Raw genomic sequence first — 27,008 nt, forward strand, 5'->3', positions numbered from 1 at the left:
TATTCGTTTAGCCATCGACTAAAGAGCGACCAAATGACCCTCATGTCTCTAGCCATTAAGAGCATTGACGGATCTCAGTCCTCGCTCCCCGAGGAGCCTGGCGGCCGCTCACTGTTGGCTTGGGTACTTATCGTTTGCCAGTGAAACCCTTGAATTGGCTGACAAATGATGATTGCCTCTTACCTGTGAGCTTCCTAATGTGCTAACAAACTCCCCTTTAGATACCATTTTCAAGTGACTGAGGTTTATAAACGGGATGTTATGATCATTATTCAGCAGCTGTAATTGGATGCATTAAAGTGCCGCGTGTGCATCTATAACACAAGGTGTGTATAGGTGCTTTAGCAACCGTACACGCCTGCGTACATGTGTACCCTCAGGCCCCGTGTGCCCTTTATTAGCAGCAAGTTGACTCCATTCAGCTCTGCCAGTGATTAAAGCTTTTCATGGCGGGAACTTTCACACCGCTGTGAACCGTGTGAGGTGATTAAAGGCTGCTCAATTTGTAGTCCAGTCCCTCTGCTATTCCTCATTGATCTTCTTCAGGCCCTGGAAGTGAGATGTGCTCCTCTCATTGGAATACGACGGGACACACTCTCTGCCTGCCTGTCTCAGCAAATATTTCACAGACGTGTATCAAATATAATTACCAGCTAAAATTAGCTGCCATGTACGGCTGGTATTTAATAACGCTTATGTGATTAACTTTGTTGTGTTTCTTTTGATGTTGTTATATGAATTTAATTACGCTCTTTTATGTTGAACAGCATGCACGAGTGCATATCAAGCAGCGCTCCATAAACGTCGTGCTCAGAGTGCTGACATTTATACGGTGCATAACTCAAGAGGAACAAATGTTCGTTTTTAACAAAGAGCCTACGACCTCATTATGCTAAAAGCTAACAACAGCATGCTGACAATGACAATGCTAACATGCTGATGTTAAGCAAGTGCACCATGGGTCATTCTAGTGTAGCGTGTTAGCATGCCAAAATGTTCTAATTGGCAAGAGGTTGATGAGAATGTCACTAGTGTTGCAGGTGTCTGGTCAAAAATGTCCTGAGGGGAAACATGAATGTCTACCAACATCACCACCTTGTTCAGATTTTAAAGCCCTTTAAGATAAGTTTGTTATTTTGGCCCATGTAAATTATACCGACTTGACTTGACACCCTACAAGAATGTGTCCACTTTCAATTTCCACCCCAGAACACACAGCTAAAACACAGCTACAGCACTTTGTCACACTGCGGAGAGACGCAGTAAAGGCCAGGGGAAAGGGTTGTTACACCACCGGATGCGAGATGCCAAAAACACTTCCCACAAGCAGTTTCCAGTCCAACAAGTGGTTTCAGGACAAATGGAAAAGACTGATTGTGGTAATGTTCTGATATCAGATTTGATCAAGCAGCAGATGTATTTTTATTGCAGGTCATTACTGCTGCCATACCTATTAGCATACAAATGGTTCCTGGGCCTATGGAGACCGAAAAGTTATTGCATGTGTAATTGAACCAGAGCTCTGCTCTGTGATTGAGATGTTCCAGCACACACACAGACACACACACACACACGTTGCCGTGCACACAAGGTGGTGAGCATATTGTGTGTACGCACAAATGTGCCGACTGACAAGTGCTTTTTTCCCATTTAAGTACAGAGAAAGTAGAAGATGAAGAACAATAGGACAGAGGAATATGATCATGTCATTAATCTCCTGTAGACTGTTTGGACACAGTTTGGTTTATGAATAACACGTCAATGATGCAAACAGCTGATTTCAGATGTGATCCTGAATCTGTATTTTAACAAAACTACTGGATGCAAATGAAAGAAATGAAATTAACTGAAGTTCTGTTTCACTTTCTGCTCAATGATGTCTTTGCCTTCTTTTCATTCCCAAGACGGATTTAACGGGGTCATAACAGGGTGGGAGCTTTTTAGTGCTGCCGCTCAAGTTTATGTGACAGGTCGTTATGACTGTGGCATGTCACAGGAATTATTGCTGGGAACAGTAGCAGACGTTCAAAATCCAATTGACTCAAGAATTCATTGTGCTTCCCGTATGTTGAATTTTTGTCGTTGCCCAGAGAATTGTTTTGTTGCTGCTGTCTACCGTCCTTCAAAAGCTGCACGACATGTACACATGCGCTTCTGTTTTTTTTGTGTTGTTTTGTTGTTTGTCGTGTTCTTTTCTTGTGTGCAACCCCGTGTTGTACAATGACAACACATTTGGATTCGGAAATGTCAGCATGCTTGATCGTACCACTCTCATGTCGTCCGTTAAATGTGAAGCTACAGCCAGAAGCTGAAGCTGGTTAGCTTCACACGACAACTGGAATCAGAGGGAAACAAATAGCCTGGCTCTGTCCAAACTGGACAAAACAATCTAGTTAGTTTGATCCGTAGGCCGACAACATAAACCAAAGTGGCCACAGTAGAAAATATCCATCTCCATGACTCATTCCCAGAGGAAAGGTGCCAATCTCCAATTAGAACCTTGAGGGTGATCCTACCGGCCCTCTGCACATCAAGATGCTGGCAATTCCATTTGTCACGTGAACCTTTCATTTCACTAGTCCTGATACACTCGGATTTGATTTGTGCATTTCAGCATCAACAAAAATGGATGAGGCTCCTCACCAAGGCTGTCAGTCTGAGCCAGGACTCAGGAGGAGACATTGAATTACCACATCCAAGGCTGCGCTCTACATGAAAGAGCCACACACACACACAGCATTCACACATGTGTGTGCCTGCTTGTGTGTACTCATGCATATGGCTGCACGGTTCTTGCAAATATCACAAGTGTATTGCGGGTGGAATTTTTCAAATCTGCACTGCATTACAGATATTAACAAAAGTTAATGACCTCAAAATGGGCGAATAAATCTCCATTTGGCTGTTTGGTTGCTCGGCTGGCTGGGAAGACTATGCTGACCTGGGTGCATCCAAATTATATATTGGCATGGTTGCGTGTGTTACACAGTGAGAGTGCTGCTCTGGCTAAGTCACCCTGCTGCTCTAAATCTGGCCAGTGCTCAGCTCAGCAAACACAATGCAACAGCAGGGAGACCGCATCTCCACAGCCCCATTAAGCTGCAGATAATAGCCAGGCAAAAGCAGAACCCACACAGATGTTTTTAGTTTTTTTCCCTTGGATCCTACATTGTTGTTGATTTGTCATTACACTGTCATTTGTTGGTTTTGAAGTGAGGCATCCAAAAAGGCCCACTGGAAGTGCAACAATATAAATTTCAGTCTGTAAAGTGAAGGACTGCCACAATTACGCATGGATAGACCACTTTAAAGAGCTTCAATTCAAATTCAGTGACATATAAACAAAGCACATCTGATCATTCTAGTGGCAAAAGCTGAGGAACATCCATCTATACTCACATCACTCACCAGTGCACCCCCCCCCCCCCCACACACACACACACACCCCCATCGTAAATTAGTTACGGGGATGAAAGTGAGAAGGGGAAAGAATGTCAGAGAGCGAAAAGGCAGAAATGGGGTGAGAGAGGGGAGACAAAAGAGAAAAGGAGGAGGTAGAGAATGAGGAGGTGGCCATCGTATGCCTCCATGTCTTTGATCAGTGGTCCATGGGGAACTGAGGCAGTGCAGATAGCTGGTCCACAGCTCCTGAGGAACGCAGCTTCACATTCCTCCTTGCTCTTTCCCCACTTCTGCAAAATCACTTCTCGTCTTTCAGATCACAGCAGCTGTGAAAACACATCATGGCTTACTACATGCCAGAAAGGACCTGGCTAATGCACTGTGGTGCCATTGTCCTGCTGGTCCTCATCCACTGGTGCAATGCAGGGCAAACTCATTCTTACCCAGGGTTTTTTAATTATAGTCTTTTTCTATTCAGAAAATTCTTAATTTCTCTTGTTGCTAACGGAAGGGTCAGAGGTCATATTCAGCTGCAGCGCAGCACTGGTATGACTCAGGGATCCAGCATTTTGCTCACGGGCACCTCAGCAGGACAAATGCATGTTGATGAAGAAACAGGACTTTTGTTCAAAAGATATAGCCAATCTCTCAGCTGCAGAATCCCTCATTAATACAGGGACCTGAACCCTAAATCTCTTTGAAGCATGGTCTCAGTCCACCAGCCTCTGCCGGAATAATTTATGGTAACAGTGCAGCAAAGAGTGCTGCAACTCCTAGTCATCTGCCTTCAAAGTTAAACAAAACCACAAACAATAAGCATACAGAAATACAGTATTTTAAGCTCGACGATTAATTATGCACTATGTCAGCCTAACTCCATGTTAAAAAGTGGAAATAGAAGCTGTTTTGAATTAGGTTATAGCCATAGACCCAGATTTTTCTTTTTACAATACACACACCTTATATGAACAACAGTAAAAAGCAACCGTAATGCTTCGAAGTGTACCCTAAAAGTGTCCTTGGCATTTGCTGAATGTGCTTATAATAATCCAAGAGCAACTGAATTTACACTGAAAATAATGTTGTTATTTATTTCAGAGTTAATTATTTAATTAAAAACGATGACAGCCATCTTAAATGCCAACATGCATGAAAAGTCCTTCAATTTCTAAAATAAAACGTATGGAGTGGTCTCACTGACGTCACGATCTCCTTAGTTACCAGGTCGGTCGGCCATGTTGGAGTACATACAGATCCTCCATGGCGGCGAGTAAACAAGGAAGTGCGGCGAAAATACCATACTTTGAATCACTGGATAGTGCATCAAAGGTTCGCTACCTTGCCAAATTGAAGGTTATTGGTAACTTGGATCCTTATACGATGAGTGCAGATCGTTTCAGTGCCGATCCTACTTGTCTTCCATCGGTAAACTACGCCAACATCTACGCGTATCTCGTGAACACCCCGAGTCCTTACACAAAAGACGAGTTGGAGTGCTACAAAGGGCTCGACGCTTATAATCAGTTTGTCAGTGGATGGGTCCGAGACGTCAAAGCAACGGTCGTCGAGAATTCTCATCTCGTCATTGGAAGAGTAAATATATACAGATCTGGTCAGATATTTAGCAATATTCAATGTTTACTCAGCGCAAACAGACACGTGTGTTTGTTTACATTGTACGTGCATGTCATTGTGTGCGTGTGTGTAGGAATTCACTTTCAACTAACTCCTAACTTCATCCCCCCCCACACATATATATATATATACACATATATATATATACATGATACGACGTTAAACTCATATCAAGCAATGCTGCGGCTGCATCTCTGTGTTTCGCCTGTTGTACACGCTCGACACGTCTCTGGCACCGACTGCTGTCACGGGCCGATGAAGCTTCGGTAAACTTCTCATGTCAAAGTTTAATTTATATTTCCTTTATTAAATACTGTTCACAAACGAATTTGTAAATAAAATCACTGACCACTTATAAAGTGATCCGCACATACTCTAGTGTACCCCAAATTCGATTCCTTTATATCTCGAGAGATGCGCGACAGCCATTTCTGGCGACGTCGCTTGGATAGCTCCTTCGTGTAATTTCCTTGATGTGTAATAACCGCTGGCAAACCAAATAATGATTTCTTGTCTCTATCAGCTCTGCTGCCACAACCAAAGACAGCACAAAAGTTCACCATGATCGATAGGTTCTGCGACTCAGCCGTGCATGCCAGTGGCTGTGTGTACTCCAACATGTACTCCAACATGGCCGACAGCTAAACTGTGACGTCACACGAGACCACTCCATAGAAGTGCGCAAACTTAATCTGCTCATGACGTTCTAAAGCTCAAAAACTGCCAATAAATGGACCTTGAGGTGAGATTTTAATGTATGTTACTGACTGTTGAAGTTATTTACTACTTTAAAAATCGAATTAATTCAAGAACACTCAATTTCTCATATGGCATACATAACAAGGTTCAATACGCAAACCGCTCTGGTAAATCAGTGCGGGGACTATTCTTCCTCTCTCCTCGCTGGATGTGAATGGGTGCGCAGGAAGCCCCGCCTGCCTCGGGTGTGACGCTATCCAATGGAAACGCACCGTGCGCCGTGGAAGGTCGTCACACCATCATCAACAGCCGTTCTGCTGGGACTGCTGTCCGGGCTCTGCTGCTTGGCTTGCAGTCTCCACAGTAGCTCTTGTTTTTCAGTGTGTGTGAGCCACCACTTGAACGCTTCACACGACCGGAGCCCGTGGGACAAATTAGCCTGTCGGCTTCGTGGGCAGAGCGAAGGACACGTTGTGGACGAATGAAAAAACCTTGTTTCAGAGGAAGAAGACAGAGTGGCTGCCTGACTTTACTTCCAACCAGCGGCAACGCTACTTTGATGCAGCCGCTTAGCTAACAGGCTAACTAGGAATGTTTTCAGAAATTAGCCTAGTCTGCTTGTTTGCTAGCTAGCTAAAGCGGATGGAGAGATTTGCTGTAGAGAGTTAGCAGACTGTAATAACGATATGTTTTTATCTTTCGGTACATTAAGTGAAAGAACTGTGGGGACGTCTCGAGCCGGGTATGTTGGATGTTTAGGGCTCCAGTGCCCGCTTGGTTGCTAATTTCCAGAAGGGACAATAGTTAACTGCCCAGTCAACAAGTCTGGTACACACTACTGCTTCAACATCACTCAAGGAGTTTGTAACGTACTCTTTCTGTGCAGTGTTGTTATCAGTTGTCACATGATTATAGTTAGCTAAACATGGACACTGTGGTAACAATTAGCGTTGTGTAGCACAGTGTAAGTGATGGTATACAAAGGAGAGTGGGGTGCCACTTTAACGTTAGATCCACATTTCTAAGTGGATCGAGTCACTGGTGCACACGAGGAACCGATGTCACTTAGTCGATACAACTACTGACGAGGAGGCGAGGTTGAGTGAACATTATAAATCGCCCACATGCTTTGGATCAGGTCCCGGACTTGTGAAAGGCATCTGAAGCAGGAGGTGGGAGAAGTGAGCGCGCGATCCTTGCAGCCCGTGGGAAGATGGCGGAGGAGCGCTCCCGCAGGAGGTGGTGAAACCAAAAACTTGCAGACTTATCGGATTTATCGCCAGACATCTTATCTCAGATCGGAGGACACATGCAGGCCAAAAAACGGTACTTAACTCTGTTCTCCGCCGGCGCGTGTCTCATTCTGTTGTTTTGTTTTGGGGGGATACAAGTCCCGCTGTCCCGGGGGGGTCCCAGCCGGCGCGATGACCGCAGCCTCACCGGCTATCGTCCGGGGGCGCGGTGGCGTCACTTCCCGGGGTCCCTGCGGCCCTTCAGCACCTGGGAGCAAGACCGGAGCGATGAACACATATCTCCCAGACAGAAGAGGGACGCCAACTCCGGCTTTCTCAGCGGGAAAAGCTGCAGAATGGAGTCCTGCTTTGATTTCTCCCTCTGTCAGAAGAACGGATTTAAAGTGTACGTCTACCCGCAGCAGAAAGGGGAGAAGATCTCGGAGAGTTATCAGAACATACTGTCCTCTATCGAAGGATCCATGTTGTACACGCCTGACCCGGGACAGGCGTGCCTGTTTGTCCTGAGTTTGGACACTCTGGACCGGGACCAGCTTTCACCCCAGTATGTGCACAACCTGAAAGTAAAAGTCCAGAGCCTTCATCTGTGGAACGGGGGCAAAAACCACATCATCTTCAACTTGTACTCGGGCACCTGGCCGGACTACACGGAAGACCTGGGCTTCGACATCGGCCTCGCCATGCTGGCCAAGGCCAGCATCAGCACCGAGAACTTCAGGCCCGGCTTTGACGTTTCCATCCCTCTGTTCTCTAAAGAACACCCCAGGACGGGAGGGGAAAGGGGCTACTTGAAATATAACACCATTCCCCCTTTTAGGAAGTACATGCTTGTTTTTAAGGGGAAGAGGTACCTAACCGGTATAGGTTCAGACACCAGGAACGCTTTATATCATGTCCATAACTCTGAGGACGTGGTCCTCCTCACCACCTGTAAGCACGGGAAAGACTGGCAGAAGCACAAAGACGCTCGCTGTGATAAAGACAACGCAGAGTATGACAAGTAAGTACTATCCAGTTGATTTCCCAGCAAGAGTGTCTCAATACACACCATCCGGTCCCAGTATGGGTCTGTTTCCCTTTGTCATTATACTTCCCAGAGATGAGGCATGATGTTGAGACTATTTACAAATGCAACTCTGTCTGATGACTATCTCGGTCCCACCTTTCCCCTCATCTAACCCATCTTCATTTTGCACATCTGGTTTTTCTCAACAGCATTTAAAAAACGCTTCAGTGGGCACGAGTGATTTGTTGCTTTTAAATAGTCCTCATATCATATGACTTTATTTCCCAAATCACACATCACGAGGCACAGCTGAGTAGATTACTGTATTAATGTAATTCAATTGACATCTCCGTCTGTCGACAGCCTGCTGGTCAGCGGTGGATAAATCTGCTTCTCTTGCTCTTGAAGTCGGTGTATTACGAGTCCTCCCTGGCGGGAAATGTCAAAACAAAAATGTGCACAGATAGTGTCTAATTTGCTGCAACTCTTAACAAGCCGAAAGGTTATACATTCCTCAGTAATCCCTCGTTCCTCCAGAACCCCCCCCCCCCCCCCCCCGCTCTGGCCAGTGGGATTCATCATGTCGTGCCCTGTTGTTACTGGTGGCTGTGTGGCGCTGGGTGTTTGACCGTGGCTCTTCGGAGTGGATTAGCGGGGACAAAGCGCTGGTGCCAGTAAGGGGAAGCCACTCGGGGCCCCTGTTTGTTCAGTCATTTCCCAGACCAACCCAACCGCATGAGCCAGGAATGCCCCGGCCCCAGCCCGTGTCCTTCGTGACCCCTCCGTTGTTTTGGGGGGCCTGTTGTGCTTGACCCCCTTGTCGACCCTTTTATCTAGTTGTCAGTTGTTCAGTTTGGGTAACGGATTTCAATGTATGTTGAAGGGGTCTGATATGAAACCTGCGTGCAACATGGATTACAGTCAGATTGAGGTGTTTTCTTTCCGTTTCCAAATTTATGAACTGGTTCTGCTGTGTTTTTAATATCAGCAATGATGCTTTGGGGATTCTCCTCTTTGTGCCTGCCTGTGTGGGTAGGTATCGGCTTATGAGGTTCATTCGTTGGCTCAGCAGAATAACATTCTCAGTATCACTCTTAAGACATGAGCTATCCTCTCTGTCTCTGTGCCAGCTCGCTGCCAGGGAGTGATTTCACACAGTGAGATGGGTGGCGTCAGAGTCGTAACCCAGAGGAGGGATTAATCCTCCTGTCATTAAGCAGCATACGGGGAGAAGACGGGCTTCGGGTATCTCGCTAGCCCTCGCCTGCTTAGCTTCGTTGCATGGCTCCAGTATGTTCGGCGGTTCTCAGTCGGTACATCCTCAGTAAGCCACATCGCTATCAGTCAACAGGCCAGGGTTTGATCCCCACCACACTGTGGAATTCCTGTTCAATTAAATCAAATGAATATGCTGATCCGTGCCCCTAGTGCTGATAGAGGCCTGACATTCATCAAAGTCAGTGCGTCACTTCAACTAACATGGTTACAGAAAGTTGTGCACTTAAATGGAGAGGAGTATACACTCTGTTTGTGGCTTGTTTTAGTTTCCCTTATTGGTGCTATAAATCTTCTAGCTACCTCAGGCCTCTACAGTAAATGTCCCATATCTGGGATTGTAAGAGGTTGTATCAGGTATGATTCAAAAATATCTCTTAGCTAGCTCCTTGTTGTCGTTTACATTTCATGCTGGAGTGATCTGGATTGATAGAGCGTTATATTTCACATATTTGTGTGTCGCAAGTAAACTACATCATGTCTCCTTTTGGCTTGTTTACCTGTGATATGGAGGCAATTTGTGTGTGTTATCCTTTGTGACGTATATTACCCTGTGCCAGTACACTGTTTACTCAGTATATATACCAGAGGCTCGGAGACAGATCTTGGAGCAGCCTTGATGCATATTCTGTATGTGAATCAACTCTGTCTCCTTCTTGCAAGAATAAATGTCCTGTGATTAATGATTTTTACATCGGCTCGAGTGAATTTTTTTAACGGATGTCACACTGCTTTTTTTCCAGCCGGTAGGTAGAGTCAACTTTTTTTTTTGCTTCCCTCTCCACTACACTCCCTCAGACATCTGCACTCAGCCGCTGTGTGTACACAAGTCTGTGATGCAGCCAAAGGAGAGAAGAAAAGTTCCAGCAGGAGGCCAGTCAGATGCAATTTTAAAACCTCCAACTGAAAGCCCTCTCACAGCTTGTTGCCAATCAAGAGGCCCTGCCAAGCGAGAGAGTACAAGATGGATAGAGTGAGCGATGAGAGAGAGAGACACAGAAGAGTGGGAGATGAACTGAGAGTGGGAGGGGGAGGGGGGGTAGGAACACAAGTAGCAAGGCGGAGGGACAAAGTAAATAGTCCGGGAGCCGTGGGGTCGAACCTTGTTTTGTCGGATAAAGTTTTTTTCTTTGCTGTTTCTTGTAGCTTAGGGATACGTATTCAAAATACAAGAGGGTGCTCGGTGATATCCCTTGAGCATTTTCAGATATTAACCCCTTCTTGCCCAAAATCATGCAAAAACTAGATTTATGATATTTCATGCAATATACTTGATTTAAATGCATATAATTTGTTGCCTACAGTGATTATTACAAGCTAAAAACACTCAGTTAATTCATATAGTGAGTGCATTGTGTCTGTGTATGCCTGTATTGTCACATTTTTGTTTTTTTCCAATTACAAGACAGCCATGTGCTTCGTTTAAGACCATTTTTTGTTTACAACTGGTCACTGCTTACAACAGCTGCCATCAAAAAACAAGGTAAAAACACTGTAAAAGCTGGCAGTGAGATTGGTTATGGATTCAGAAGTGTTCTGTTGGAGGTTCACCTGCGAAGAGAATAACAAGCTGTTCAATTGAGTAAGTCTGCTGATCGAGACAACATTTTAGTGAAAATCACACAGGGAAATGTATAAACCCTTTTTTATATATTAACAAATTTTAACATTTTATTTACAGAGTTGGTTATGGATCCAGTGCCTGAGGAGTGTTACTTCACTTGGAAGTTCAACTGCCAAGCGAAGACGGAACCATTGATATCTTCAGGACCAGTCAGAATAACAAACATTATCCAGTGTAGTAAGATATATGGGGATGAAAAACACTTTGAGCTTCAAGAAGCATTAGATAACAACAATGAAACCACATTGAAATGCCATAAAAGTTGTGTTTCAAGTTACACCTCAAAGACTTACATTGAACGGCACAAACGTCAGAGGCCCGGAGAAACTGAATCAAATGTTCCTTGCAAGGTGACCAGGCGCTCACGGTCAGGAGGGTCAGCTGAATGTTTTGATTTTCAAAAGCACTGTGTTTTCTGTGGTGAGTTTTGCAATCTTAATGTCGACAAGAAGAACCCCTCCAGATGGAGGGCTGCATACCTATTCAGAGAAGTGGAAACCAAAAAGTCTCTCTTAGAAGTTTGTGGAAAACGAAATGATGATGTTGCGGAAAGTGTCCAACACCGTCTTCAGGGGGCAATTAGTGACCTACATGCTGCAGATGCCCGGTACCATGCTGACTGTCGACAAAGATTTCTCTCTTTTCGGTCACTCCCAGGGCCGGCCACTACTTGTAGAAACAACAAGAAGAAGCTGACACCATCATTGTCCAACAGGTCCTGAGGTGTGCTGGAGAAGCCCATCAAATCACTGTGGTTTCAGATGATACAGATGTGTTTGTCCTACTCCTTCACCATTACCATGAGGCAAGGCTGGATGTACCCCTCATCATGGAATCCCCACGAAAGGAAAGAGTAATAGTGGACATCAAGTCAACACTGGCCAAGCAGACACAAATTGTTGAACATCTTTTACCAGCCCATGCCATTTCGGGATGTGACACTGTAGCGTCTTACTACGGGGTGGGGAAAGGCTCTGTCATCAAAGCCCTGAAAGCTGGTTACGACCTATCGGCCATTGGCAATTTGGATGCACCATTCCAGCAAGTCCTTAATCAAGCCACTGCCTTTATCTCAGCCTGTTATGGCGTAACAGAGAGCACAGACATGTCGCACACAAGGCTACTTGTCTGGGGAAAAAAGAATGGGAAAGGCCACATGTCTGCACCTAATCTAGCTGCTCTACCTCCAACAAAGGAAGCATTCGTTGAAAATGTTAAGAGGGCCCACTTCCAAGCATACCTGTGGCGAAACCTCAATATGAATCAGTCAATAGTACAGAACCCGGAGGAATTTGGATGGAAGAAAGACAAATGCAACAGGTCACTAATTCCAACCCACCTACCAGAGGACACCAAACTTGTGCCAGACTATATTCTAAAGATGATCCGATGTGGCTGCAAGAGTAACACCCCTTGCAACTCCAAGAAATGCAGCTGTAAAGAGCATGGTTTGCCATGCACAATGTTCTGTGCATGTTTCATGGTAGGATGCTCAAGATCCTAATACCAGACTGCAAGATGTGTCCTAACCAGGAAGTTACTGCTGTTGTTTTTGAGTGTTATTCTGTTTGGTATTGGTATTGTATTTTGTCCTTATTGTCTTGTTATGTCTTAAATTTCTAAAATCAAAATAAACATTGTAAAAAAAAAAGGAAGTCACTAAAGTTTCATTCAAGTTGTGTAATGTTGAAAATAACTCCTGCTACCAAAACGGTTTTGCTGGCATGGCCTGAAAGGGTTAATATTCATAGATTTGTAGTGCAAGACATTTTTACATCACCCTTTGTATGAATAAACACTAGAAAAAGCTAATTTGATTTGTTACTTCAATATATTGCATGAAATGTCATGAATCTTGGTTTTTGTGTGATTTTAGTGATTTGGCCATGAAAGGGTTAATATCTCAAAATGCTCAAGGGATATCACCGAGCACCCTCCTGGATTTTGAAGAGGTACCCCTAAGCTACAAGAAACAGAAAAAAAAAAAACTTTATCCGACAAAACAAGGTTCATCAAAAAATCAGGCTTTGGCTCCCGGACTAAAAAGCATGAGAGGAGGAAAAGGCATGCCAGCCACCCAGCAGTGCGAGGTGAGTGCAGTAGCTGGCTGGGTGCTGCCGCTGGTCCGCTAGGTGTATTTATAGACTTGCAGGGTTTTAATCCTCAGTATTGGCCAAAGGCCCTGGCAGAGGGCTGCCGGCCAACCTGATGCAGGCTTTACAGAGCTTGGGCAAAATGATAATCGGGGGGGTTGATCTCTGAGTTTCTTCATATGCCCTATATTGTTTATTTAGCTGCCTAACTTTTCTGAGTAACTGCAAATGGCACTGCTTGACAAAGGTGTGTGTGTGTGTGTTGGAGTCTTTAACCTGTTGTCATTTGCTCGGTGAAGACAACAAGAGAGGGCGAGGCAGAACATGAAATACGATCGCACTAAAAGGGTGAAATGTCTGATTCATAAAAGGCTGAATAGCTAGTCAGAAAGCTCTTTCATCGACTGCCTCCGCTACTTATTTGCTCACCGTACACATTCCTAAAACTTCAGGCCCTGTTTGGTCAGAATCCCATAATGACACACCTGTGGGGCCCAACAGGCTCGGTGCATCAGGGCTCTTTAAGGTCTGCGATGCAGTGGTTAATTCCGTGTCTTCAGTTTATGAACAGATCCCCTTTTTTCTGGAAGGCTTCTCCAGTCGCTGTCCTTTTGTAACTCCGCTCGGCCACTAAACCGTTGGCCCTGAATGATGCAGTGAAAGAGGCTGGTGAACCACAAACCTCTCCACACAGATTATATGTTTGCACTGTGCCGACATTTACACGACCGCACGATCATTTTGGGAATGGTCAGTGTTTTAAATACTGTTTCATGTGTGTTGTTTGGCCAGTTTCTGTATGAAAGTGAAGACCTTTAGATACCAACACACGGTGACCGTGTACACGAGGGTCCAGCAATAACATTTAGTGTTAAGTGATACCTATGGAAACAAACGCAGGAAAGCAGATAACTGAGCAATATATGTATATTTGTATATATATGTATATTTGTATATATATGTATATTTGTATATATATATATGTATATTTGTATATATATATGTATATATATTGTTTATTTAGCTGCCTAACTTTTCTGAGTAACTACAAATGGCACTGCTTGACAAAGGTGTGTGTTGGAGTCTTTAACCCGTTGTCATTTGCTCGGTAAAGACAACAAGAGAGGGCGAGGCAGACGACACACGAGGCACATTTACAGTGCTTTCAAACACTCCGATAAGTTGTTTGCTCGGCATAACGGTGGGGGGGGGGGGTGCTTTTTCAATTATCCCTCATGTACAATTAAGTATGTTGTGAGAGCTACATGCAAAATTAAGCGGCACTTTAAAATCAAGGCCATCCAAATCCTATGGGCTGTTAATCCCTCAGTCAGTGTGGAGAACAGACCTGCCAAGCCCACGTATAACTTTTTGGAATGGAGGAGAGGGATTACAGGACAATAATACATAGCCCCTATTTCTGTAGAGGAGCTGACTCTGATGAGTTGGTTGTCCTCGAGTTTTCTCGAAGGGACTCTGGAGCTGCGTCACCGTCGGGGACCATGTTGGGCTGTGTTCGTGTAACCACACAGAAATTACCAACCACCATGTTGTGGGGCGTGGCTGGGTACTGGCTTGGATCATCAGATAAAAGTGGCACACATACACACACACACACTGTGTGATATGCTATCTCTTGCTGTCCTCTTTGGACTCCACTTTGTCAGATAAGGGCTTTAATCTGCTCTTTGAGTAGAAGGGAAGCTCCGGCACGCATGAAGATAACCCTCAGTATGTGATAGTCTCAACTCTTCCATGAAATCAGGGCCTTATTCAACTTCTTTGTTGCAGTCTTTAACTGATTAAGTGACCATTTAGACATTAATGTTGAATTCACCAAATGAAGTCGAGAACAGCAACAGAATAGCTGAACAGGTGAATCATGCCAGAGACTCAAAGCTGTTTTATCAAAAGGAAAAGTTGCTGCTGATTCAAACTGAACTGACTTGGACTCTCATTGTGTTGACTAAGCTCAACACAGTTTGGTTCCCTCTCTCACACGGTGAAATCTGTGACTTCCCCTTGTGAGGTCACAGCCTGAGGGCAGGCCAGGAAGTGTTTGTCTTTGATCTTTCCCGCTGTTCAAACTAATTACCTGCCCGCAGCAGCGAGCACTGCTGGCCGTGGAATTCATTACCAGATGGTGAAGCGTTGCTCTGGACCGGTCTGTGTCTGAGAGGATGCAGAGGAACTCGGCTGCCTCAGACCCTCCATTCAATACAAGCCTTCGTGAGAACGACTTCCAGAGATGCCAGTCCAGGTCGTAAACGCCATTCACGTGTCGTACAAGCCAAGCGTTTGTATTTAGCCAAGTGTCACACATTTCCGATAGTTCCTGCAATTTTGTGTATCCTCTGGGATAAACTGCAGTGTTTTAATTTTTTTCATCCCTTCCCCATCATCATTAGTACCGCCGCCACCCTGTAATCTCTCTTTCCGTCACTGAGGCAATGGGGCTTCTCTCCTCTGTGGTCTCTTAATTGTGAGGTAATCATCTTCTGCCTCTTGAGAGAGAAAAGACTGTTTACACTTGGTTTTTTAGCGGCTTGACTTGGCGAGACGCTCATTTACTCTCTCGGCAGCAGAATGAAGTCGCTCCTTTCACCACTTCATTACTTCATCGTAGCTTTGGGCCTATAGCCATTCTTCTCCCAGTGCATTTGAGGCTTTCCGTCATCAGCAGGTTGGATGAACTCCCATTTTCTCTCTTTCTCTTGTGTTTAAAAAAATAAATAATTTTAAGCGTTTGTTCACCACAAATAAGAGGACCTCACTTACCTCTAGTGGTGTCTATACATCCACTTTAGTTTAAGTTTCCAGATATCCGTTCATCCATTTCTTCCTCCTCCCCTGTCTTTTCACAAACATAATTAAATTTTCTAACATTTGGCAGCAACATCTTTCCAAAAACAATGTATTTGTCTCTTTGGATATCTACTGATCACCGGTGTGTTCAACGTTCGTTTCCACTGGAACTACTTTCTCTTTCTGAGGGAAATGTTGCTCTTTAAGATGGTTTCCAGTGAGCTGGAACTTTAACATTGTATCTTGCCTCTGAGGGTTGTGTGACATTTGGCGGGGACAGTTTCGATGATCCACCTCCACTGACCTCAGCTGACCCCCTTTGGATATTCGGCTTTATATTATCCCTCGTGGTGTCCTTGGTCATAACTGGCATATGGACCCCCCCTTATTACTCACGCTCCCCCCGCACGACCGCTATCCGATATACCAAATCTCACAAAATGCTTCAAAACGGGCCTCTCAGTCCACACAGATGCTCTCCTCAGCAGGCAGGCTTTAATCTAAATCTCTCGCTCTCGCTCTCTCTCTCTCTCTCTCTCTCTCTCTCTCTCTCTCTCCCCCCCCCCCCCCCCCCCCCTGCCTCTGCGCATGATGGATTGGATCAAATCAGACACGGCTCACAAGTCCATTTGATGGTGCGTTGATGGCAAATTCAGTTGACAGCATCCCGTATTCTGAACTTAGAGAGACATTACAAAGCCTTCTTCTCCCCGTCACAGCTGTTGTCACATTGCTCTGCCATTAAAGGCAGGAGGCTGTCTCGGAGCTGACAGGAGTCTTCACCCTAGTAAAAACAAAAATATATATCGGTCCACATGCTGATGCATTCATATATAACCATCTATTTCATCCACAGCTTTGTTCCTCATTTTGCTGATTTCCTCCCCGTCTGTATTCCGTCCTCGTTGGCCTCCGGTATTCTCGTGTTTCTGCCCTTTCGCCCGCCGCTGGTTCGCAATCCATTCATCACTCGTTTTGTGTTTTCCCCCTCTGCTTCACTCTCCACCTCTGTGTCATTCAATCCCTCTGTCCTCTTCATCACGATCGGCCTCCTCACATCCTTGTATCTCTTCCCTTCATCCGTCGCTGCTTGGCCCAGATCAGAGACATTCCTGACCCGGACTTATCTCTCATGCAGAACAGCCGGTGCGGCGGCAGCAGCAGCAGCGAGGCCCTATCTCTCGAGCTCAGGGACGGCTCCGATTATTCTGCTCAACCTTCACCTTTTGGTTCTGAATGAGCCACATTGACTGGGACTTTCATTCATCCTTAGTGTGCCATTTACCAGAGCCATGTTGTTGATTTTTGACCAAGAAATCTGTGAGTTTGTCAGCTCTCGACAATTCCCTTTTCCCCTTTTTTAGGGTTTGCTACAAAAGCAATGTCCTGGTTGGAAATACACGATACGTTCAAAGTAAATGCACAACACTTCGCATTCATTCACAAGTCTCTCCCTGGCCACTGAAGGCCAACTAGTTTGATCCCGAAGTGCCTGACTGACATCTTTATGTTGCCTGACTTTACAAGTCAACCGTGACGTTCTCGGCGCTAATGGCTGTTCCATTAACGGGTTCATTTCATTATCTCCAACACTCCCTTGTTGTGGTATTTTGGCATCCGGAGAACACTTCAAAGCATCCCTCTCATCAGCCTCATCAAGCCGATGAATGGCTGATTAGAGATGTGGGCCGCTTCCTCCCAACTCCTGGTGGATTCAGGGGAATCAAGCAGCAACATCTCTGGATGGATGTTGATCAATCTGTGTGTTTTGGTCAGTATGTTCTGCGCTTACTGGAACTAACTCGAGGGGGGTGTACGACTCCATTTTGAGGGAGGGATGTTTTGTAGAGATGAAAGGTTGTTTTTTTTTGCTTTCTGGTTCTGCTGGTTAAGAGAGGGCTTAAGATGGATGAATACATAAGAGGGGGAACAAGAAAAAGAAGTGTGATGGAAGATTCAAAGCCGAGTAATTAGGTGAATTAACCTGGGGTCATGTAGAACTATGGCCGAGCTCGAGACCCCCTCCCCTCTGTGCGGTATCTGTGCGGTATCACAGTGACATTTTAATTCACACACTCACGCAGAGAAAAATCTAATATTCTCTGGGGGGGGGGCTTCTTGTTTTTGATGAGTGTACCAGATCCCATAAAACCGCTGCTGAGGTCGAATGTGCCCACAATCCTCAGAGGCCCGATGCACTCTTTTAATACCAGTCTGTCTCCTTTCTGATATTCATCTTGATGACTAATGAACCCCGTGGAACACGAGTGTGCGGGCTGCTCATTAACCCGACATCTCCAGCAGCCGTTTTATCGCGTCATGGAGATCGGAACAGTCATGTGATTATGAAAACACAGCGTGTGAGTGTTGATCGTTACGAGGCGGCAACCTCCGGTTCTCAAAAGTGAAGCCAAATGCATAAGTGCCTTAAACTTGCATTCTCTCTACTGGCCATCAGGGGGCGACTCCTCTGGTTGCAAAAAATAAGTCTGATTTTATGAAAGTCCTTTCAAGTCTTCTTCAATACAGCATGATGTTGATTTAGTAGATTATGTTCCCATTTAGAGGCAAATTGACCATAAGGCAGGGTATGCTTTAGGGCGGGGCTCCTTGTGATTGACAGGTCGCTACCACGGTGTCTCTGCGTCACTCGTCCGCAGTCCAAATATGGCCTCTTCTGTTCACTGGCTGCAAAAAGAAAAAAACAAGCTGGCCGCAGCCAAAACCCATAATGGTGCTGGCCAAAATGCAGAACTTGAGGCCTCAAACCACAAACCACTACTTATCTATGATTTTTGCATACGAGGTCTAATGCAAGTCTTGCGGAACGGGAGGTTTATTTGTTTCCATTTGATGCTCGTCTGCGTGCGTGAACAAAGCACGCTAGCTCTCCCTCCTTTGGGCCTGTCACCCCTTTGGGCCTGTCGCACATGTCCACCTCTCGGTGCGCCGTCCTGTCAGGGGGAAAGAAAGCCGGCCGGTCTGACAGGGTCCGGCAGCGTCCCGAGCTATTCAAGTCACTCTGATGTGTGTCGTGATCAAACTGAGGCTTTATGTGTGTGTGGCTCTGGCTGTGTGGGGCTCAGATACAGCAGGCGATTGTCAACCGCTGTTTTGTTTTTTTTCTCCGTCTTTTCCTTTCTCATCCGACGACAGTCACTTTCACACGGTGCCTTTCAGGCTGGAATTCCTCTGGCTTCAACTCACAGTCCTGGCAACGTCAGCTCGGCTGAAACGTGACAGAGAAGAGGAAGCGGAAAATGAGATGAGACGTCTTTACGGGTGAGAGAGCCGAGATGGTACTAGAGTTGCCATCTTCATTTTCCCTCCTCTGAAGTTCGTCTTTGGGGTATTCCCAGTCGTTGAGGATTCTTCCTGTGACCAAGATGACTGATGGCTGCACAATGAACTGGAGGCAGTAGATTTACAAGAATCCAGGCTTTGGCATATTCTCTGTCTGGAAATCATTTTGGATTGTTCAAAGGAACATTTCTAAGCATTGTGTTTAATTCAACGACACTACTGAGGCCCCTCTTTGGACATGTTGTGCATCGTGGTACAGATGAAGGCACAAGAGGTTAAACTATTGATGATGGTATCTGATACCATATATTTTGATACACAGTTCAGCTCACTTATGTAGAAGAAGGAGCCGGTTCGGGGGGAGCCTGCTGTTCATGACTGAAGGCCTCCTCTGATTGAGTTGTGTTGTGAATGTGTGTGGTCCACACAGATGATGAGAGACAAACACTTGGACTGTTCTTCTGAGTCTCTCCGGGCTCTTGACGGACTGAGACATGCATTTATTTTTCACACCATCCATTCTTGTTGCTAGGAGACTGGTTGATCTTTTTTTTTGACCCAGCTCTCTTCCTGTTATCCTGTTTTTCTCTTTCAGTGAATCACACAGAGTTCCTTTTTATGCGACAATTATTGAATGATCCTTGAATTAATAGGTTTATGTAGAGAAAACAAAAGGTGATGTTTACTATTTCACTGTTAAAATGTATATATGTCCCAGAATAGACAGTTTGATTATTGATACGCGATGTGGTGGTGAAGTCAACAGATCTTTATAATTTTGCTGTTGTTAAATTTGGCCTCAATTTACTTAAGTTCACGAAGGATTTCATCAGTTTTTGGCCGTTTTTACTGATTGATATTGAAAAACAAAATGGTCATTTGGTGGGTGAAGTATTCCTTTAAGCTTACACACTGGGACCGGAACGGCAAAAACCAGAAGTGGACCCGACTCTACTTGTCTCCGTGTCTGTCTTTCTTTCTCTCTCTCCCTCACAAACACATTCAGTGTTCATGTAAAAGATCTATCATCTCTACATGATGGTAGTTTCTAACCAGGAGCGACTGCGTGGTCAAGAAACATACCCACAGTGTGCTCACACCGAACAGTTGGTTGGGGTGAACTCCTCTCCTGTGCACAGCTCTACAGTGGGATACACTGTTTTACAGCTTGCTTTAATTATTTAAATAATCTCACTTTAGGATGATCAAGATAACTCATTTAAATAGATTTTGGTATGCTTGGGGGATACCTGTTCTGTTTTGTTTTTTTTACATTATATGGTGACATTTTCTTCATGATAATGTGCACGAAAATATTTTTTTCAAGGGCAATAATGATGCTACATTAGATAATGATGGTGCAGAGCCTGTTGTTGAACAATAGTGTATCTCCATATTCGTCCTGCGGTATTGATAATATCCATAATATTAATTTTAGTAAGCTTTTACAGCGTTTATTCTATTATTTCTGCACTGTATCACAATAGGGAGGTGTGATTACTCAGTGATGAGGGATCTGCTGCTGTGAGACTGCTCTGCTCACCAGCAGCCATCTGCATGTTGGGGGGGGGGGGGGTGGGGGAAGAATCTGGCACGAGCATGGATTTACCTCGTATCATGTAGAGCTGATCACTGACATCGCTGTGACATGCAGGGTGTGACTAACTCCTCCTCACTGACATCTAGCCTTCTTTTTGCTAATGAGACCAGTCTGTGGAACATCTACCGCACCTGTACGGGCAAAAAAAACAACAGAAAAATGCACCCCGAGACGGGAGCTGATATTTTTGAACGCTCATCCTTAACGTCTCCAGTGACATGCGGTAGCATACCGGGGAGGCTGCTCCTCCCCACAGGCAGCCATCTGGAAGACAAGTGGAGAATGGAGGTATGCAGGAAGAGGAACATCTGGTCTGTTCTGACAGTTTGCACTGACAGGAAATGGGATGGATGGGAGGTTTACGGCCAGCCAGGGTCCAGATATGGACCTATACTTTAGTTTTAATAGGCCTGGAAAAAGAGGGGGTCAGTTATTCTGTGCCTCTGGCTGGATTATTTGTTTGTTATGCTAAACAATAGCCTGTCACGTAGCTATGATGGAGTCAAACTGGTGAATCGCATTGTTGTTTCGTAATGAACGCACAGATCAGAGCAGCATCTGGGAGGCGGCCCGGCCTTTAGTGTTTACTTTAGCCGGCTAATATGTGCTCGTGGATAATGGATTTCTGATACATTACAGTTTATTACTATAGATGGCATCAAGCTTAATTGTTGCTTTTATGCTTTTTTTTTTTTTTATGGCTGTTGAGCTTCTCTAAACTCACCGTGGTGGCTGTTAACTGTAAACGTGTAGTCTAAAGCGGGATTATCCAGATATAGATATTGCATAATCACCAAACGTTGATTTAACACTGCAGTTGATATTTTTACACTCATTTTCGACCCCCATAAACTGTAGAAGAACAAGAGAACACGACTTTGTGTTTGATTTGTGCCTAACAGAATTCCATCATGTGCTCTTAAGGCCATGCAGAGAAGTAGAGCAAATGAAAAGATGCTTATACACCAGGAGAAACGTTAGATGTCACATTTCAAGAATTCAAAAATCCTTTGCTCGACATTCGGTAAACACTCATTGTCAAAACCTAAACCCAGCAGATTTCAATGTGGAACATGACAGCGTGTGGTGAAGAACGACGGGTCTGTATTTGGATGTATTGGAATTTTTAAGATTGCTCAAAAATGGCGACGTGGGAATCAACTCTGTCTCGTGTCTTTGTGTATATTCCTTTTATACTAGTATACATTTAGTTTGCTGCCTTGAGTGCCTGCAGCAGTCCCTAAAATATTAGGGTTAAGACAAAGCTTCTCTTTATTGCTCCATTAATGACTTGGCAATTGGGGGAAAAAACTAAAAACAGCCACGTTTATACAGAAGTGTATACTTGCCAGCCACCTTTTTGGGATACATTTTTCATTAGAATGTGTTTCAGATCAATGCACATGAGGCATAGCATTGAAAAGTGTCAAGTAACGAACTGAGAAATAGACTGTGCAAACTTTCCGTCCTCTCTAATGAAACCCACTCCAGGCAACACAGAGATCCACTCTCGCATGCACACATGTAATATTGACACCGAAGGAATTCCAAGCAGCTCCTTAATCCAAGCTAGTGCTGACTGAGGCTTAGATTGGACAGAGGGAGAGCTGTTGAGATGTGCAGGTGAGAGGGCGAGGGGTTCACAGAGGGAGGGTGGGGAGGAGGGAAGACGAGAGGAGTCGAGATCAAAGTTAAGGTTTTTTTTTTTCCTGAAAGTACGCTTTCCAGGTATTCCGTGGTTCGAGGGTGCCTTCTCTGTTCTCTCCTCTGCTGCTTTTAGTACACTGTACACTGTGAGTACACATTCTCTGTTCCTGATGCCTTCTCTTCATTGCTGTCGTCCTACAGGTATGACTACAGAGAGATGCTGTACAACTCCACGTTCTGTCTGGTACCTCGAGGACGGCGGCTGGGTTCCTTCCGCTTCTTGGAGGCTTTGCAGGTCGGTGACGCGCATGCAGACGTTGCTCCTTATTGCTGGGCTGAGCTGTCAGTCAATCAGAATATGTTACGGTCGGTGCGTTATGACGACTCAGAAGATGCACACCAATCTGCTACTCTTTCTCTCATGTTGCTTTATATGAACGAATAAAGTAAAGACCACAAAGAAGAAACTATCTTTGAGGGGTTTTGGGATTCTCAAAAATAGGATTTCTTTTTCAGTGGGTGCAACCGTACAGGTACTTATATTAATATGTCATATTTTGAAGGAACCGCTGCAATATTTGGACCCAATTAAACTCCAAATCAAAGGTGGCCCCACATAGATCCTTGTGCTTAAAGTGCTTCAGTTTTGATGCGTCGATATCAGTGAGGGTGGTTTTGGCAGCTGAGCATCACGACCAAACACAAGTTGAGCTGAACTCTTGTCGTCGTCAGCCCTGAAGCTGTGGTGACCAAACAACAAAGCCATTAATCAGCAGTTGAAAGTGGAAAAAGTGATGTGCTGCGCTACTAGCTCTCTCACCCACTGCCAGTCATTGTGTGAATGTGTTGATACAGCTGCCTCTGACTCAGTGTCTTCACTGCTGCTCCGGACATTTTTCCTCTCTCTCTCTCGATGTTTTCTACTTTTCAATTCTGGTCCTGCTTTTTCCATTTCTTTAAGTTTCATCACCCACACCCTCGAGTCATCATATCCTCTCCTTTAACATTACACTTACTCTGTTTAATCCCGGCACCGCCTTCAACCAGTGTCCCTGATTCCCGATGGCGTTGAGCCCGTCTATCTTATTGGTTCAGTCACTCAATCGGCCTATTCACTTAAGGTGGACCGATATGTTAAAGCTTCTTTAGTGACGGTGCTTTAGGCTCAGACCATAGCTATAGAATGGGTTTAATGAACAGCTTCATGTAGTTGTGTTTTTAAAAATACAAATAAAAACATTTTCTCTTCTCTTGTTGAATTACCGTTTGCTGGCGATGGAGGTGCAAGGCATGCCACATTTTAGTGGCATATAAACCTTTAAAATATATTGATTCTGCAAAACAAAAGTTGTGTTATTAGTCAGTAAATCCCAATGCAGGTAGCTAAATGATAATAAAACACATACGTTAAGTAAATGACTATACCGCGAGTGAGTATTTGCTATTTATGATCAGAGCGGGTATCTGAACATAAACCTCTGTTGTGTTGAATGGTCCATCCTCTCATTGACGCTGCAGGACACTTGGGAGGCAGATTTAAACGGTGTCTAGGCAATGCTTGTTAACACCAGCGAAGAAGAGTGGAAAAGCATTGTAAATGCCCTTTTTTGTCGTCGCACAGTGACCAAAGTCATGTTTGCGAGTCATGTTTGTGCAAAGTGCTGTAAGCACTAGTCTTGGGACAACAGCAGAGAAATAGTCCGGGAAGAGAGAGATTTTTATTTTTGAGAGAATGATGACATTTGAGTTTACAATAGAAGATGGGCAGTGCCTCTTTATCGACTGGAATGGGGAGATAATTGCACCGCTGGGGAGCCGGCAGGACCGAGGCGAGGTCGGACAGCGGACTGATGGATGAAGCAGTTGAGGGAACATGCAGAGGTTGGCTGGACCACGGCCTGGAGGTGTTATTGTGTCTGTTCACTCAGCCTTATGCTGGAGCGCAGTAGTTGAAAGGGGGCGGGGGGGGGGGGGCAGCAGGCACACATTTGGGTGCTGCATTAGTTACATTGGCTCAAGTGAGTATTCCTGCAGGCCAGATGGGAAGCAGTGCAATAGTCAGGAGTGGAGATCTTCACATGATTAATCTGGCAGCATCAGGTGATGCAATGCAGATCTTTAGGACGAGCATTAGGCTGGAGTCGCTTTGATTCTCTCGTTACGCACAGTGTAGGAAGCTCACAGCAGTGAGTTGCACGAATGAATGTTTGTTCTGTGTGTAATGTGATGAGCTGGGAGAGGATTGAGCTACGGGAGCTTCTAGCCGATTGGTCAGTGAGAGCGGCTAGGTAGCGAAAGCACGGCAGCGTTTCAGCAGATTGCTGCCTTCTCTAATGACAGCGAGGCGATTAGACGAGCGCCGCTTGTGCCGGGACGTGCACGTGTGTAGTGAGCGACCGAGGCCAATCGGTGAACGGTGCCCCGCTTAACAGATTATAGGGACGGGCGCTGCAGGCACCACGCTGCACATTTAGGCCACAAACATGCACAAATGTTTGCACATGGACCTTCACAAACATGGACACACACACACACTTTGGTGCAATTTCATTTATCTTTCAGACGCAGGGGGGGGGGGGGGGGTTAAATGTTCAAGTATGTTATTCTTTTCCAGTGAACATCATGATCGTTTTTGTGAAGCAGCACTGCCTAGTCATCAAGGTTCTGCAGCTGTCCTGATAATGGAGATGTTTTTCTGTACAGTGATGACATGGGCTGGCGGAGCACAGGCCATATGCCATTCATATGTCTTTATACTGTTGCCAGTAGAAATACAAACTATGTTTATTTATTTATTGCTGCATTATTACTTGCCGGTGTGTGTTTTCATTTTTACCAACGATACTGGTCATGAGCATCACAGTTTCCGCAGAACAGCTTTTCTGAGACAATTGATCAAATTAACGAACGTGTGTGTGTGTGTGTGTGTGTGTGTGTGTGTGTGTGTGTGTGTGTGTGTGTGTGTGTGTGTGTGTGTGTGTGTGTGTGTGTGTGTGTGTGTGTGTGTGTGTGTGTGTGTCTCTTGCAGGCAGCCTGTGTGCCAGTGATGTTGAGTAATGGCTGGGAGCTGCCCTTCTCAGAGATCATCGACTGGAATACGGCAGCCGTGATTGGAGATGAAAGGCTGCTACTACAGGTAGGTGCACGTACAGCTGCTGTAGAAACCGAGAGGTGGAGACTAAAGTCCTTTTACATCAGAGGATTCACAAGTCATCGTTTTCTTCAGGATAAAAATGTTTGTGACCAAAGCTCCTGGAGGCTGATTTCCTGTATATGACAGCTGAGATAGTTATTGAGGCAGAACTTGCACTTTTTCTGCAGACCCTTGCATTTACCGGTAGTTGGTAAAATGACAATCCCCAGTGCATTTCTACAGGACGTCTGTCTTTTGTTTTGGTTCGGCACTGGGTAAATATGCTAATATGTATTTCTTTCTTTCACAGATCCCGTCAACAGTGCGCTCCATCCACCCGGATAAGATCCTGTCCCTGAGGCACCAGACCCAGTTCCTCTGGGAGGCTTATTTCAACTCTGTGGAGAAGATAGTACTGACCACACTGGAGGTACACACCTACAATTTTATTGCATATTTGTAAAATTGTTGTAGAAATTGTGATACATGTACATCCTTCAAATCAGGTGACAGTGCACACAATTTGCCTGCTTGTATGAAATGTTACTTATTTGTGTGTGAGATGTTCTTGCGCTTCACTACAGTACCATCTGTTGTGTTTGTGTTGCATCCAGTAATTTGGAAAATGTCAGATGTTACTGCTGTGATTCTGCTATTTTCAGCTGTAGGAAAACAACTGCTCTTGATTGCACACAAATACGGCGTGAATCCATTGTTGATTTATTTTTCCGAGTCTCTCGGTTCTGTTCATCAGTTATTGACTTTGCACTGACTTTGTATCTTACAAGTGCAGACCGTGTCGTTGCAGACATATTGCCCAGAATGAAACCGCTCCAGACTAGATTTAAAAACCATAGGGATGATATATATACACCGTCAAACTGCCGTAGTGTTTATTTGAGGCTGTTTCTTGCTGCGGCTCGGCTATCAATCATGTCAGTAGTTTGTTCCTGTCGGATTCCATTTATCTGTCTTCCTCCTGCTGAGTAGCAGGTTATCTCACTGCTGTTGGGCTAGAATTACAAACAGCCACAGATGAGAGCAGGGAGCAATGTAAAAGGATGAAGGGAGCAAGGCAGAAAAACACAGAGAGGATGTGTTAAGGCTGGCTGTGAGTAATGCAGAATCATGCTTCTGGGCATCCCTAAGTTCACCAGCCACTATCGGCACTGGACCTCTGTTGTTAGCCCATTAGCTGCTGTCCTTCAGATAGTGTTACAGAGGCCTCGTCCCAAGAGGTAGGAAGGCAGGGCTGGGATAAAGTTACACCCACGAAGAAGCTGATCTTCCATCTGTTTACTCTCTGTATCTTAAAACATGCCGCAGTACGAGGCTGGTGAGATGTCAGTGCCTTGGCTTGGGATTATGACCAACAACTACCCCGTGCTTTAGAGAACGCTCCGTGTTTCATCGTGGTATCCTCTCACGTTCTAAGGGCTCTGGTGGAGGGGGGGAAACCGACGCATTGTATGTGATATTGAGCTAAACAAACACATAAACTTCAAAATTTGTATCAGGCTTATGGAACAGCTG

At 45.0% G+C, this 27,008-nt stretch overlaps 1 protein-coding gene across 1 annotated transcript in view; it reads left to right on the forward strand.

Moving 5' to 3' along the window:
• Window positions 1–6,152: 6,152 nt before the first annotated feature.
• The window catches only part of LOC306782242 (exostosin-1a-like), a 28,268-nt gene continuing 7,412 nt past the window's right edge, over window positions 6,153–27,008 (forward strand). The window contains exons 1-4 of the mRNA XM_079275511.1: window positions 6,153–7,989; window positions 22,544–22,637; window positions 25,371–25,478; window positions 25,786–25,905. Of these exons, the coding sequence (XP_079131637.1) occupies window positions 7,046–7,989; window positions 22,544–22,637; window positions 25,371–25,478; window positions 25,786–25,905 (1,266 nt within the window). The 5' untranslated portion in view covers window positions 6,153–7,045. The remainder of the gene's footprint in view (window positions 7,990–22,543; window positions 22,638–25,370; window positions 25,479–25,785; window positions 25,906–27,008) is intronic.

Source organism: Melanostigma gelatinosum (assembly GCF_949748355.1).
Source record: "Melanostigma gelatinosum genome assembly, chromosome: 9".
Lineage (NCBI taxonomy): Eukaryota > Metazoa > Chordata > Actinopteri > Perciformes > Zoarcidae > Melanostigma > Melanostigma gelatinosum.